Below are 14,138 nucleotides of genomic sequence, written 5' to 3'. Positions count from 1 at the left end.
AACAATTTTACTAATTTCATTAATTTCGCCTTCTTTTTATACACAAAAAGGAAATGACAAAAGTGAAAGGAATTCATATTTTAGCTTATTATGTTGGCAATAAATAGATTGAGTTAATTACTTAATCAGCAGGATCCAAATTAGCTTCGATGCCAAGAAAATTGTAGTGACGAGGACTTTTAAGAGTGTTTGGCTGAAATAGACTTCCTAGTTTTCTGTTGCATTGCTTCTCTAATTTTCTTTACTTGCTATGGTGCACGTATTCTCAACCTTCCAATCTCAAGAAAAAATATGGAAATGAATAAAGTGTTTTTAAAGACTGTCTGGTCATGGAAGAGGCAAGCAATTTTCTGCCTCAGATACCGGTGTACCTCTGAATATCTTAAGCATCGTGTTTGTCATGCTATGCACATTGCGTTACATTTTCTTATCTTTAGCTTGGATATTTAGGAAGGTGGTCTAGGAAACGATGTCCATATTTGTGTTTTCATAAGAAAACCTATGGTGGTCCAAAAATCTGAAGAGCAAATTACAGGAAAAAGACTAGAATGAATTATTAAATCTGAGGAGCTCAGTTTCAATTACTTTGGAGGTTGAAGATGTATCCCTGCTTAGAAATTAGGATACTACAAGAAACTAAACGGTTTGTAAACTTTATGTGGGGATTAGGAGAAGCGATTCAGGGGAATACATTTACACTTTCCGAATGGTTCTGCCTGGAAGAAAGCACCCAAAGAAAAGTGAGGACGTACGTATCTAAGATTAGTGTTGAAAAACTAGTACGATCACTTCAACTTTCAGGTTCCACCAAAGGAACAGGCAGCATTGCTTATCAGTTCAGATAATCTAGAAGAAGCCTGACAAGCCGGACGTGTAGATTTAGCTGAATTCACAATGGCAAGAACCGTATATCTTAACACTAGTAACCAATTCAAGTGAACTTTCACTAAGATTTCTGTTGTTTCAAAATCAAGTTCCTAAATCGGAACACGGTGATATAAGCATGAATCAGAGTGCTCTGTCTGAACTCTTCTACTATAAAGCCTTACTACATCAGTCTCACATACGAACTTAGGCACTTCACAAAATATGGTGAAGAAGCTAATATCTCAGTTTATCAATAATGTTGTTACAACTTGCGACACTTTGGAACCCCTAAAGTTTGGAAAGATTTGGTGAACAAGTAGCTCTAAGAAAAGACAATTATCTAGGCAAGATTATTATAGATAAACATGCCTATGTATCACGCTTGATTTAAAAATAAACAGGATGAGACCTACACGAACCTATGTCTCAGCATAATACTGGATGAATATGATTTGGTGAACAAGTAGCTCTAATGACAATTATCTAGGCAAGATTATTATAGATGAAAATCTATGTCTCAGCATAATACTGGATGAATATGTGATGAAAATCCCTTCTGTGTTTGGATTAATTTGCTACCTCTGCTCTAACTTTGGTAACCCTCTAAATATTTCAAAAAAAAAAACTTTGGTAACCCTGTATCCCATATATGACCTCAAAGTCAAGAGTACCTTAAGGCTTAAACTCCTTAAAGGAACAGGGCTCAAGGTTTTGCCATTCTACTACGGCCAGCAGTACAATATGAAAAAAAAGCGATTCACTGAGTCTGACAGGTCTACTAGAGGTAAATGCATATTCTAACAATCCGTTTTAAATCAGGTGTTGGATAATATTGGGCAAGATTGCGCCTGATTCAAATCAGCTATTAAATAGCACCTATAGATTTAGTGGACACTGAATGGAGTTCTAATCAGACTCAGATGCCAACCTAAAAAGAAAATGGCCCCTAAACACATGGACTTGAGACATCTCGCTGTTCCCCTGAAATGTGTTATCCCAACTTCGTAAGCAAAATATAAGAGAGGAATTATCTTCTAGAAAACGCCATGCATGCTTGATACTTAATAGAAAATATGATTACAGAAGAATTTACTCATCCATATATAGTCAGAACCAAGTTCCTGAACTTAAATCACTATGTACTATTCTAAACTAACAGTTCCAAGCCTCAAGATTAAGAACATAATATAGTTAACTAAGAACAGAACACTAGTTATGAATGTAATGTACTGCCTAAGCAAAGTATTCTTTTTTTGTTGAATTCCTACGATATCAACAAAATAACTAAAATTCTCACAGTGAAACCTTCCTCCTACTGCAATTGACAAATAAATAAAATAAAATAGAATCCTACTGCAATTCACATAATCAGGCCAGATACCTGTATAGTTGTGGGTTTTCTACATCTCTCTCCAGATAATCACGAGTAATCAAATCTTCGATACGCTTTTTGATTACTTTAAAGTCGGGCTTGAACATGCGGCTTAGCTGCTCAACACATTCCGCCACTAGCTGCTGATGTCCCAAGACTTTCCGGCTCTTCATGATCCTTACAATCGAGGCATCAATGGAAAAACGTCTATCCTTGTCAACATCTTCTAACACTTTCTTCTTCTCATCAACTGGAGGGAGAGGGACCTTGATCCTTCGCATCTTGTCAGTAAACTTTGAGTTGAACTCAAACACGTCCTTTGTAGAAATGGTTCTAGTGTTTGGGATTTTGTTCAGTATTTTGTATTTCGCACAAGCCAAAGAGTGAAGCAATCTAGTGACATCATCCTCTGCCAAGTTTAGTTGTTCCTTGATATCAGAATAACTCAAGCTACCTGGTTCATTTACTTCATTGAATAGAAGCAGAAGCGCAGCCTGATAAGTAGTCACAACCAACTCGATATTCCTCTGTTCAAACTTCCCAGTGACAATACAAGTACCAAGAGAGTATATCCAAGTAAGTTTCCTGTGTTTCGTTTTCGTTTTATAGTACTCCTTAAAAGCTTCCATAGACCTAACCATCTCAACAGGTAAGTTCAGCTCCGCGGATTTGTAGCTTGGCCAGAATCCAGTAGTTAAGACGGTCATATTCAAGTCGACCCCAGGATGTGCATGAGGATTGTTTTTGAGATATTCCTCAAAATCTCCCTGGTGTTCCTTTGCCAGTATCAAGTCCGTGACCATTCCTTCCATCTTTGAAGTGAACTGTCCACCACATTGCTGCTTCAGCTTTGTCAAAATACTCCGTTCATGGTCTTCGCTTGCGCAAGTGTTAAATAGGAGCCTGCGAGCGAGTTTTTTCCTACAGAATTCAGCAAAAAGGTCTTTGTCGCTGATGTAAGCAAGAAGCTTGACAATCTTCTCTAGTGTCTCTTCAATGGCCTCATCACTCAATTTCTCGCTCCCTCCTTTCTTCAGGATGTTATCACAGAAAGTAGACAGTATTTCTGCGCTGGAACTACCAGCAACACTCTTGTTACAGAAGACCTCAAAAGCCTCCTTGTGCGCCTTGTGGAATTGCGTATGGTTCCGAAAGCAGTTGTTCACATACTCCAGGTATTTGTCATGCAACTCTAGTAGTTTTACCAAAATATGTTCTTGCATTCCTACGACTTCCTTCTTCTCTGGCATTCTGTTACTCGCAGCATCTTCTGCTTGTTTCACCAAGGCAATACCTTCCTTTGTAACGTGCTCTTTAAACACACTAGAAATGGGATTCAATCCCATCGGTACCTTGATGAAAAGCCTAAACATCCTTGAGAGATCCTCCACCTTGTCATCTCTAAGCAAAGCGACAACACCAGAGTGTTCCTTTTCAAGCAGCTGGGTTGTATGAACGTACAACAACTCGTGCTGTGATTTATCAAACAACTTCTGTTCGCTGCTAGAATGCAAGTAATGAGCAACCCTGTCCTTCTCTCGTTTCAAACACTCCTCGGCCTTCAACATGTATTCTGGACAAGAATCTTCTTCAATCCACTTGGAAGAATTCCTAGAATAATAAGCAACAGTATCACCAAGCAAGGCCTCTTCAAAGTCCTTTTCATAACGATCCGTTGTCCCCATCCCGACTTCAACAAAAATATCCAAAACGTTCTTCAACAATGCTCGATCAATCTGCTCACCCTCTCGCTCACGGTGAATCAAAGCGATTACAGCATCTTTTGCTTCTACTTTAATATTTTCATAAACCAAATCACGGAAACATTTCATACCAACAACTTGAAGTCCTGGCAACGACTTCCTAGCAATAAAATAACGATCAAGGTAATGGAAAAAACGCCAAAGCCACCTTACCATAACTTTATGATTAGACCATCTTTTCACAAGCTCGATCAGCATGTACTCGTGGTGCTTTTCTTGTATAGATGGCAAAACCTTTGCAATGATATAGTCATTGAACGCCGTTTTGTAATTGTCGTAGAGTTGTTGAGAGTAATCGTGAGGAGGTTTGTGAGTGCACATATCATATATGGTTGTGTATAGTTGTATGTATTCGGTAGAATTGAACTGTGGTTCAGGAAGCCCTTCTAAGAGCCTTTCCAACTTTGTGATTCCCTTCTCTATGAACGCCCATCCTTCCTCCAATAGGATCGGTCGTTTTCTTCCCATCTCCATTGAAGAATTTTTTGGAAGAACTTGGAAATCAGAGTTAGAGACTAGAGACCAAGAAAAGTGAATTTGGAAAGTCTCCTAACCGCAGTAGAATCCTTGTTTGGAATGTTTACTTATTTTTCCTAAAGAGTGATTATATTATTTAATTGGTTTTTATGTCTCCTTTTTTGTTCTCCATAATAATCTTTTTCGTCCTACTTGACTTTCATTATGCAACTTTGAGGCTCATTGTTCATAATTTTGTATGACGTGATTAGTCAAATTCTCCAAGTTGCAAGGTTGATTTGATCCGAGGCTGATGACTGATCCCAAGTCATTCATGGAAAAATAAAAGACTGATCCCAAGTCATTCTAAAAGAATACTCCCTAGACACACAGCACACAAGGCACACGCACTAGTTTAGGCTATTTGAAATTGGCATTCAGTAACCATTTCTGTTACCCTGTTGTCATTTACATTGAACTCTCCTTTTTGAAGAAGTTCGCAATGAAACGCAAACATGTGGAGGTAAAAGACGCTTCAAAATTATTGAATTCAAATGCGTTGACAAACACTCATTAACGTCTATATATAAAGGGATGTCAAATTGAAACAAAAAAAAATATACAAATGCGAATAAGACAGGGACTCAGAAATCTCTGTTCAGTGGACGATAATAGTGGTTGTAAGGGACCTCCTACCCCAAGTCGATTATATTGACTCCACCAACTCATAACGACTCCAGACATACGGATACTCGTCACATTCAAAGTTGATTCAGCTCCACACACTCCTCAAGCTTAATGACTCACATTCGTCAAGATCAATGACTTATCGCTCGATTTCATCTCGTGGCATCATCACCTGACACTCTCATTATTGCTATCATTAGCATTAGGCATTTACCCCGTGCAACACTCAAGTCATTACCATCATCACGCCATTAACCACACTCTCATTATCATTATATTCTTAACCACGCTTTTTCTATGGCAGCTCAAACAACATAATATATGGAGCTACCACACATATGCAACATGTGAGAACGTGTCGCTCGTTCTAGCATCACATTTGTCCATACTACCACATGTGTCCTACCAATTACTTGCTCATAACCCCTATAAAAACCACCCGGTTTTGCTAACTTTTGCTAAACTTTTTGTTATCTGTGCTTTTAGTTTAGTTGGGATTATGAAACTTTTATATGCTCTAAAATTGATATGTATGTGCTGGCAGAACAGCAGACAACATGCTACACAAACACACGAAGAAACATATATTACACTGTTATTATTACCCTAACCAATACCGGCCCTTAGTTAGCATAATATGTCACAGCAGTATGAAAGAAAGAACAGATTTGTGTCTCACTATGCTTGCCTCACTAATTTTTTTCCATAAAAAATAGGGTTACCCGAGCTAATTAGGATTTTCCCCCATTAGATGGGAAATTAAGGTATTCTTCTCCAAATACACAAAAAAAAAAAATCAAATTGGGTTGACCGTTTTTGTTACAATATACAAACAAATTCAATTCGTCAAAGTGCACACTCAGATAAATTCCTTGCTTGACTCGGCTCCTGGTCGTATAATTCTATAAACTCCTAAGCACCATTGATTAACTATTTCTCACAATTTGAAAAATAGTTCTTCACGTCATTATGAAGATTTAAAACATTTTTAAAGTCGTACTTGTGAAAAAATGAATTTAGGCTAAACTGCTAAATCAGTATCAAGTTAAACAATTAAAGGGCACTAATGACTAGTCAGATCCACTATTCAGTCATCCATTGATTTTCTTCTACCTTGACGTCTTGTCATATCTCTAGCAAGCGTGACAAACTCGTGTGGCACTTTATCTAACAACTTCTGCTCGGTACTTGAATGCATGTAATGAGAAGCTCTTTCCTTCTCTTGTTCCAAACAGTCCTTAGCCATCACAAAGTAATCTGGACAAAAATATTGTTCAACCCAGTCAGAAGTCTTCCTAGATCATAAGCAACTGTATGATCATACAAAATAATCTGGACAAAAATATTGTTTAACCCAGTCAGAAGTCTTCCTAGATCATAAGCAGCTGTATGATTAAGCAAGAACACTTCAGAGTTTTTCTCATAAAAAGCTATATCTCCCATTCTGACTTCAATGAACATACCCACTGCGTTCTTTAAGGAAGCTCTATCAATCTGCTCGCCTTCTCGCTCTCGGTCAATCAGAGAGATAGCAATGTCCTTAACTTTAACTTTGATATTTTGATAGACCAAATCGTGGAAGCAACTTAGACTAAGGCTGAATCCAATGGTGCATCCACCTCTATCTCCATTCCACCAAAAAAACAGTGTTTTGAGGATGGAGAGTAAATTTTGGTGTCCAATGGTTCCGACCATTCTACGCCACTTCGACCGGTGCAAAATTAAAAATAAAATAACATAAGAACTGGTCATAATTAGCTTCTAACTTGGTGGGGACACAAAACAATTGACTCCATTTCAAATGGCGCCAAATGATATGCTTAACCCATTCTGTGCCACTTCAAGTGGCGCCATTTGCATTTCTTCAATTTGGCTCCAATTCATCTGGCCGTAGAATGTACTTTGCATTCCTAAAAAACACTCTATATATAGAGAGTGATATTCGGATGAAGGGTAAAAACTGCCGCTCCCCACACTACTTTTGTGAGGATACAGGGCCATTGGACATAGCCTAAGAGCTTCAAGTGATAGCAAGTTCTTCCTAGGAATGAAATAGTGATCGAGATAAAATAGCACGAAACCCATCTAATCATAACTTTATAATCTACCCACCTTTTTGCAATCTCTCTCAACATGTATTCATTGTCATCCTGCTTTTCTTGTATAGATGGCAAAACTCGTGATATGCTCTATGAACAACCCATAGCATTGGCTGTAAAGCCTGTAAAGCTGTTGAGAGTAATCATTAGGAGGTATCTGAGTGCACATTGTGTATTTAGTGCCGTAGATCTGTATATATTCTTCTGAACCACACTTTGTCTTGGGAAGCCCTTCCATCACCGCCTTGATTTTCTTCTCCAGCAAATTCCATCCTTCCTTCAAAGAGATAATCTTCTTTTCGTCGTTGATCGCCATCTCAAAAACACACTGCAATTGCTAAAAATCAATTGCCTTTCTCCCCTCCATTAATTACCTTACATACTAAGAGACCGGAAAACCTAAGGCCCTTTTAAAATCCAAAAGAGGAATGTTTTACTCGAAACACTTTTAAGATGATGTCAGGTCAGACCTATGCGTTTTAATTTGCTATTTTCTCCTCCTCGTTTCTGAAGGGAAAATGCAGAATGTTAAAGAAAGTATTCTAGCCAAGAAAAGAGTACACTAGAAACTAAGGAGAATATTGTGGTTGTAATCAAATCGAAAATACTTTATTTACATCATATCCCAAGAGTTTAGAGGGACGTATATCTATTACAGGCTTACAGCTATAAAGGATATTTATATGCAGATATTGCAATTAACATCAAATCAAGCTGCAAAAATACCTGCAAAAATACAATAATTCTGTAATGTTCATAGAAATTGAACCCTGTTATTAATCCTTCGGTTTGAGGCAATGCTGATTCTTTGATCCTGGAGCATGTTTAGGTTGGGAGCTAATAATCGGGTGTAGCGATCGAAATACAAAAGTTGCTTCATGAGTAGAGCAAACTCTCGAGGGAATCTCAGACCATATGATTCACTCACCAGCACCTGTACAATAGTTGATAGAAATATATAAGCACTTCCCATTGCCAACATTACAATTGAAGAACTGATGACACACTAACTGAGGCGGTCAATTGCTTCTTTCTAAGAAACTTAAGAAAGTGCCAGCAAAGTTATAATTCAAATGTAGGACTCCGCATTGTATTTACAAGAGTGGAGTTGATGCTTTTAGGTAACTTCGATGCAAAAAGCAACTGGCACACCCATGCTCAGTAATACTAAGAGTTTCTTGAACTAGCTTACCACATCAAAAAACAGAGCATTCATCTGCCTCTCATCAACAACTACATTAGCAGCAACTGTAGTTGCATTTGTATTAGATCCTCCAGCTGCTGCAATGATGATTTCAGTATCCAAATTCTGCATTAAAAAAAGAAAAGAGAGATGCTCCCTATTAGCTACAACTATCATGAGGAAAGCAGGAGATATCATTCCCGACTTTCTTATTGAGCGAGTGTTCCTAAATTTCGGTGAAGGGTTGAGAGGGAGACAAGATGTAATTACGGAGTTCAGGACCAAAAGAGATAGAATAAAATCGAAATTCTTTCACGAAATTCCAAGAGTAATCTAAATAAGTAAATAACTAGTTTGGAAGTTCGATTGGAAACTACTTGCTTTCGTGAACTGTATGTAAACTCACATCCAAAGTTAACTCGAGCCACTTTTCATACTAAGTGGCTATCTATATCAGTAATCTGGAAAATATATGATATTACTGTAGCTAATATGAGGTTGATGAAAAGTTGGAATTAGGAAGTAAATTCTTTCATGGAGGTGCAAATGTAGATCCAAAAGGTGATAAACAAGGAAAATCATATAATATGGTTTCACTCATTTACAACTCTCAATTAGATTTTCATACCTGTATTGAAGAAAATACTTTCTCCAAATCTCTTGCAAAGGCCTTAGCATCCACATTCCCATCAGTGGCACCCATTTCAACTAATGAAGATGCCATTAATTCGTAATCTTCACTTGAAAATGATATCAAAAATGTTTCCATAGCAGCCCATGTCTTTGGTGATATACGTCCAACAATACCTGTAGAGTATATTGGTTGCAACGCTAAGCTAATTAAATTTTTTCATATGATAGATTGCCAATCTTGAACAAACTCCAGGACAACAACAGGAATATTACTTGGAAATTGGTATACCAAGTTAAATGTAAGACTTAAAATCTGCGAAAAAAATGTTATAGCAACTTCTAAATTAAGATTAACCAAGTAACACCAGATTTTTTTTTCATTATTAATATTGTTATTTTTTTTAATAAAAAACAGAGCATAAACCAAGAATACCCTTTGAAGTTATGCATGAAGTTATGCAATTACCAAAATCAAGAAATCCAATACGTCCATCACGAAGTAGCCACAGATTCCCTGCATGTACATCAGCATGGAAGGATTCACAACCAAGCAAACTCCCAAACCTATTAAAGACCGTCAAACGAGCAAAATCTTAGTTTAAGTTTGAAACATGTTAGCACTTATACTAAATAGAAACTTTAGCACGAGCTATTTGGTTATATAAATACCTGCACATGGTTTAGATACTTACCACACATTAAGCGCGGTAATAAGACTTGTCTCTGGACTAGAAACAAGTGATCTTATAGAATCTAAGTCAGTGAGAGGAACTCCATAAAGCCTCTCCATGGTCAATACTCGTTTGGTACTACACTGTAAATATACTTTTGGAGCTGTAGCTTGCTCCACAAGTCCCATATCTTCGAGATATCTCCTGAATGACACAATATTCACAGCTTCCTTGTTGAAGTCAACTTCTTCGAGCATTGAACCCCTTATATCTTTGACGACTGAAACCTACTGAAGGAATGTATAAGATTTATTTGAACAATATTCTGGACTTTACCTTGGAGAGTAAGATAAATGAGGACTTCACTTGACATTAGATGAAAAAAGTAGTAAGGTAAAAACAGTTCAAATTTTACAGTTGTTAAGATGCATTGCATTTATAACTCAGATAGTTCTTTACGCACCAATGATGCTCGGCTGAGCTCAGGATTCAGAAATTCCAGAATTCGAGCAACAACATAAACGAAATTCAGATCCGCAACTAACACATCCTCTATTCCAGGCTTTAAAACCTTTATTACCACATCTTCCTGGGCACCTCTGAGCCTTGCACCATGAACCTGAGCAAAGTACTTAATATTTCACCATCTCCTTTTAAGCAGAAAAAAAAAAAAAAAAAAGCTTAAATGTACAAACCTGTGCAATTGAAGCAGAAGCAATTGGCACTGGATCGATATACTCATATATAGTATCTACCGCATCCCCTAATTCCTGACGGAGAATAGCTTGTATTTCTTCAAAAGGAACAGGTGGGGCCCTATCAAAACAGCTCTGGAACTCCTGGACATACTCTGGTGGAAACAATGTCGGAGTTGATGCTATGAACTTACAACCGCACAAGAGGAAACAGTCATCAAAAGAGATATTCCACTGGATATTGACTCAACAAAAAGAAATCAATGACATGACACATACAGCAACTGCAGAACACACTATCAACATGTTGCTACTACCAGCAAAGTCCATTTGAAACTATTGGCCAAATGAGTGTAATCTAGGCTCATCTTGAAACTAGATGATATTGACATGGTGCATCCACTAAGAATGTAATAAAAAGAGATAAACTTTACCTGGCCTAATTTGATATAGGTAGCTCCCATACGTTCAAATAATCTCCTCAAATATACTGGTGATAGTAGTCCAAGCTGCATTTCCATTGGCAATCCCGAAGATGCATTCCCTGACTGCAAGAAACAGTCTTGTCACTATCTACGTTACTACTGTAAGTACATAAACTCTAGTAAAGGGTTGTTACCTTGGAAAGATCAGCTAACCATTCTCCACCAACCCCAATAGCAGCTTGAATACCTTGAACTAGTCTAAGTGGTCCACGTGGACCGGTGTTTAACGATGTCTGGACAATGTCCTCCACCAATTTGGGCAGCTTATCAATGCTAACTGGAGTAGCCAACAAACAGCAAAGTATAGTTAATATATATATATATATAAAATTTGACTACTCAATATGTGGAAACGAGCTCAATAACTACCTTGAATTCGGGAAGATAAATTTTGGGCTTGTGAATTGCGTGCATATATTGATAAGCGAGTTGATGGACGCCCAATTGTTCGGGGAAGACGGGAGTACGCTAATGTCGCCATCACAACTAAGTTCAGTTGTGCTCTGATTTTCCTTTTATTTTTTGGTTTGGTTTGGTTTGGTTTATAATACGGTTTTTCGTTAGCCGTGAAGGAGGGAGTGCCACGTGGAGAAACAGTAACCGAACTATTTTGTCTCTTGGCTATTATACATTTTATTGTTATTTTAGAGCATTTATATGTGGTGGTAGCGAATGAAGAAACTGGTCCCAAATTTCGACCAATTTTAGGTGGTCGCAAATTTGGAATAGGGCTACCTTGGGCGACATTCATACTGTCGCGTGATATTACCAATGTTGCCCCCAAGTTGAAAAAAAAACTCACACAACATTTCCACTGTCGCACCAAATTGAAAATATAAAAAATAAAATAACTCGCGTGACAGTACTACTGGCGCGTGGTGCTGATCAAAGTCAAAAAAAAAATTGGGGCGACATTACCAATGTCGCTCCGCATCCACATCCAAATTGCCAAATTTGTGAACAAGAATGTGAACAAGCAGATGATGCAACTACGAATACTTCCACCTAGAGATGGAATTTCGGCAAATTCTGACGCATTCCTTCAAATTTGAAGGATGCGATTGAATTTTCTACCACCTAGAGATGTTCTTATATTACATTTATGTATTATACTTTAATTATCTAAATTGTATAAAAAAAACAAAATTTACTAAATTAGTTTTCAATAGGATATAAATTAGAGTATAACATATGTGTTTTGTGTAATTGATTTAAGGATACGTATATAAATTAATATATAAAAACAAATACAACCTAACAACATAGTTAAATATGAAAAATGTTGATGTTTTAAGAGTATCATCTCTATATCTCTTTTTTCTAAAAGTATAAAAATTAGTTTTGTATACTTAGTTAAAATTGATATACATCATCAAAATATGACAAAAATAAATAAAATATCACCAAAAAATATTAAGTAAACTAGTAAAACCCGGCCCTCATTTGGCCTTAAAAAATGAGAATAGATCATGGAAGGAGATGTGCTCTTTTTAACGTCAAAAGTCATCTATTCACCACTAGGAAGGAGATGTGCACAAAAGCGGTTGTTCAGCCACAAAAGTAATGGCTTACTCGATACAATAACCTGCTTCCTGGAAAACTTCAAAGCTACAGATTACAAGAGTTAGTACTACTTCATTGATACATGAATATTTCCGATTTAACTGTGAACTGTTAAGTAAGATCCATGACAACATTTAGAAGAACAAAATTTTCACCAAAAACCCACACCCATCATAATGCTGGTGCATAACAATAAACATGACACAAGGCCTCAGCTTATAAAGATTCTTCTGCATGTTAAAAAAGCGCAAATTAACATGGGTACAGATCCATCTCCTTCCTATATCAATGCGAAATGCGTAAACAAAGCTAGTGGCAGTTTGGCAGAGACCGACACTTCCAACTTTGGGATCCTTCTAACTTGTGGTTTCAGAATCTGTGTCTGAATCTGAAGGCAGCTCCATGGGTCTTCTTCTATTCAGGTTTTCTTCTATTGGAGGAAGATCATCATCGCTTGAATTCAATTCCTCTGTACTTTCACATATTGGTGTTTTTAGATGATCGTTGGAATTATCTGCAACGGTTCTAAAAACATCTGGCCTGCATTGACAATAAATAACACAACTTTAGCAAATTCCTTGTTCCCTATGTCTCGTCTTGGTTTAATTTGCAAACTATACACTATACAGACAACAACAGCATAAAAACATATATCATAAGTAATGTTGGTGAGAAGCACTTGCTATAAAAGATTGAGCTTTTACTCCCTTCAGTGAGACTGTGGATCACACACTGTAGAGTGTAGACACTTATCTACCAACACGGTAGGTATTTGCCTCGGTGGTTTTTCTTTACTCAGTCTCCTCATCAAGAATGTTAGAATGGTAAGAGAATAACATTTAACATCATTTCGTCATATATTGTTAGTTTAGAGGTGCCATAATGTTTAACTAAGGATCCAGGAAAACAACATACCATTCTGGAGATTTCTGTAGCACGCGAAGTTGTTCGTGAAAGAGCACTTGTGAAACAATACAGGTCACCTTGCTGCCAGATTCAAGAGCCATATCCCTCCCCCTCTCATCTATAACAACAAAGCTCCCTACACATTGGAATCATCTGGACATCAGTTACAATTTATTCAAAGGACAACACTCCCCTTTATATATTCCACACTCTCTGACACCCACCACCTTAAGATTGGATATCCAAATAATAGGGTGCTGCAGAGAGGTAACTAATGGAAATTGGCCAAATAAAGAGTAATGGATTCATTGGACACACCAGTTAAAATCATTGCTTTATATATAAGCAATTCAACAATTGAATAAAAACTCCTTGCATGAGTAAATACAAAGTGCACAAACCTCGTTTTATCCACATACTCTTCTGAAATTTGGCTGGAAAAATTGCCAATGATTTCTCACCTTTGTCATCCATTATCTAAGGAAAAGTAGAATCATGAACAAAAACATTAAAAAGTATAACAAGTTCATCTAAATCAAGGGCAAGTACTACCTCAATCAAATTGGAACCCCGAAGGGACACGACTTGCATAACACATTGACCTTCCTGGAAAGTATATGCTTCTTCAGCAGCTCTCTTCAAATTCTTTCTTCCTCCTTTCATCACTCAATTGCTATTAACACCACCAATATGTTTCAAACCAATCAGAAGAAGAAAAATAAAAACACTACCTTTCTGGAACTAGAAGAAGATGAAAA

The 14,138-nt window shown here is 37.2% G+C and overlaps 2 protein-coding genes and 1 pseudogene across 4 annotated transcripts; all 3 read right to left on the bottom strand.

The window, feature by feature from the left end:
- Positions 1 to 1,973: 1,973 nt before the first annotated feature.
- LOC147490325 (cullin-1 pseudogene) lies at positions 1,974 to 4,653 on the bottom strand (annotated as a pseudogene). Its single transcript, XR_015202525.1, has one exon. The product of XR_015202525.1 is annotated as a cullin-1 pseudogene (transcript).
- A 1,280-nt stretch (positions 4,654 to 5,933) lies between these two features.
- LOC147490324 (putative aarF domain-containing protein kinase At5g05200, chloroplastic) lies at positions 5,934 to 11,428 on the bottom strand. Of its 2 annotated transcripts, XR_015202554.1 has the most exons (12): positions 11,281 to 11,428; positions 11,046 to 11,188; positions 10,861 to 10,974; positions 10,427 to 10,615; positions 10,195 to 10,350; positions 9,753 to 10,018; positions 9,527 to 9,624; positions 9,056 to 9,234; positions 8,437 to 8,553; positions 7,971 to 8,178; positions 7,258 to 7,572; positions 5,934 to 6,402 (listed from the first exon to the last, which is right to left on the bottom strand). XR_015202554.1 is itself a non-coding variant. In XM_086573316.1 (10 exons), the coding sequence occupies exons 1-10, from the start codon at positions 11,390 to 11,392 to the stop codon at positions 7,999 to 8,001; spliced, it is 1,554 nt and encodes a 517-aa protein (XP_086429442.1). In that variant the 5' UTR covers positions 11,393 to 11,428; the 3' UTR covers positions 7,832 to 7,998. The 2 variants fall into 2 exon arrangements, 1 of the variants encoding a protein (XP_086429442.1); XM_086573316.1 differs by lacking the exons at positions 5,934 to 6,402; positions 7,258 to 7,572 and having other exon boundaries at positions 7,832 to 8,178.
- A 1,121-nt stretch (positions 11,429 to 12,549) lies between these two features.
- Positions 12,550 to 14,072, bottom strand: LOC147490323 (uncharacterized). Its single transcript, XM_086570889.1, has 4 exons — positions 13,933 to 14,072; positions 13,782 to 13,857; positions 13,390 to 13,516; positions 12,550 to 13,014 (listed from the first exon to the last, which is right to left on the bottom strand). Exons 1-4 carry the CDS (start codon positions 14,041 to 14,043, stop codon positions 12,831 to 12,833), a joined length of 498 nt encoding a protein of 165 aa, XP_086427015.1. The 5' UTR covers positions 14,044 to 14,072; the 3' UTR covers positions 12,550 to 12,830.
- Positions 14,073 to 14,138: the final 66 nt, after the last annotated feature.

The sequence above is a fragment of the Coptis chinensis genome, chromosome 7 (genome assembly GCF_015680905.1).
Source record: "Coptis chinensis isolate HL-2020 chromosome 7, ASM1568090v1, whole genome shotgun sequence".
Classification (NCBI taxonomy): Eukaryota; Viridiplantae; Streptophyta; class Magnoliopsida; order Ranunculales; family Ranunculaceae; genus Coptis; species Coptis chinensis.
The sequence above is the reverse complement of the archived record's forward strand: the minus strand, read 5'-3'. Positions and strand labels throughout refer to the sequence as shown.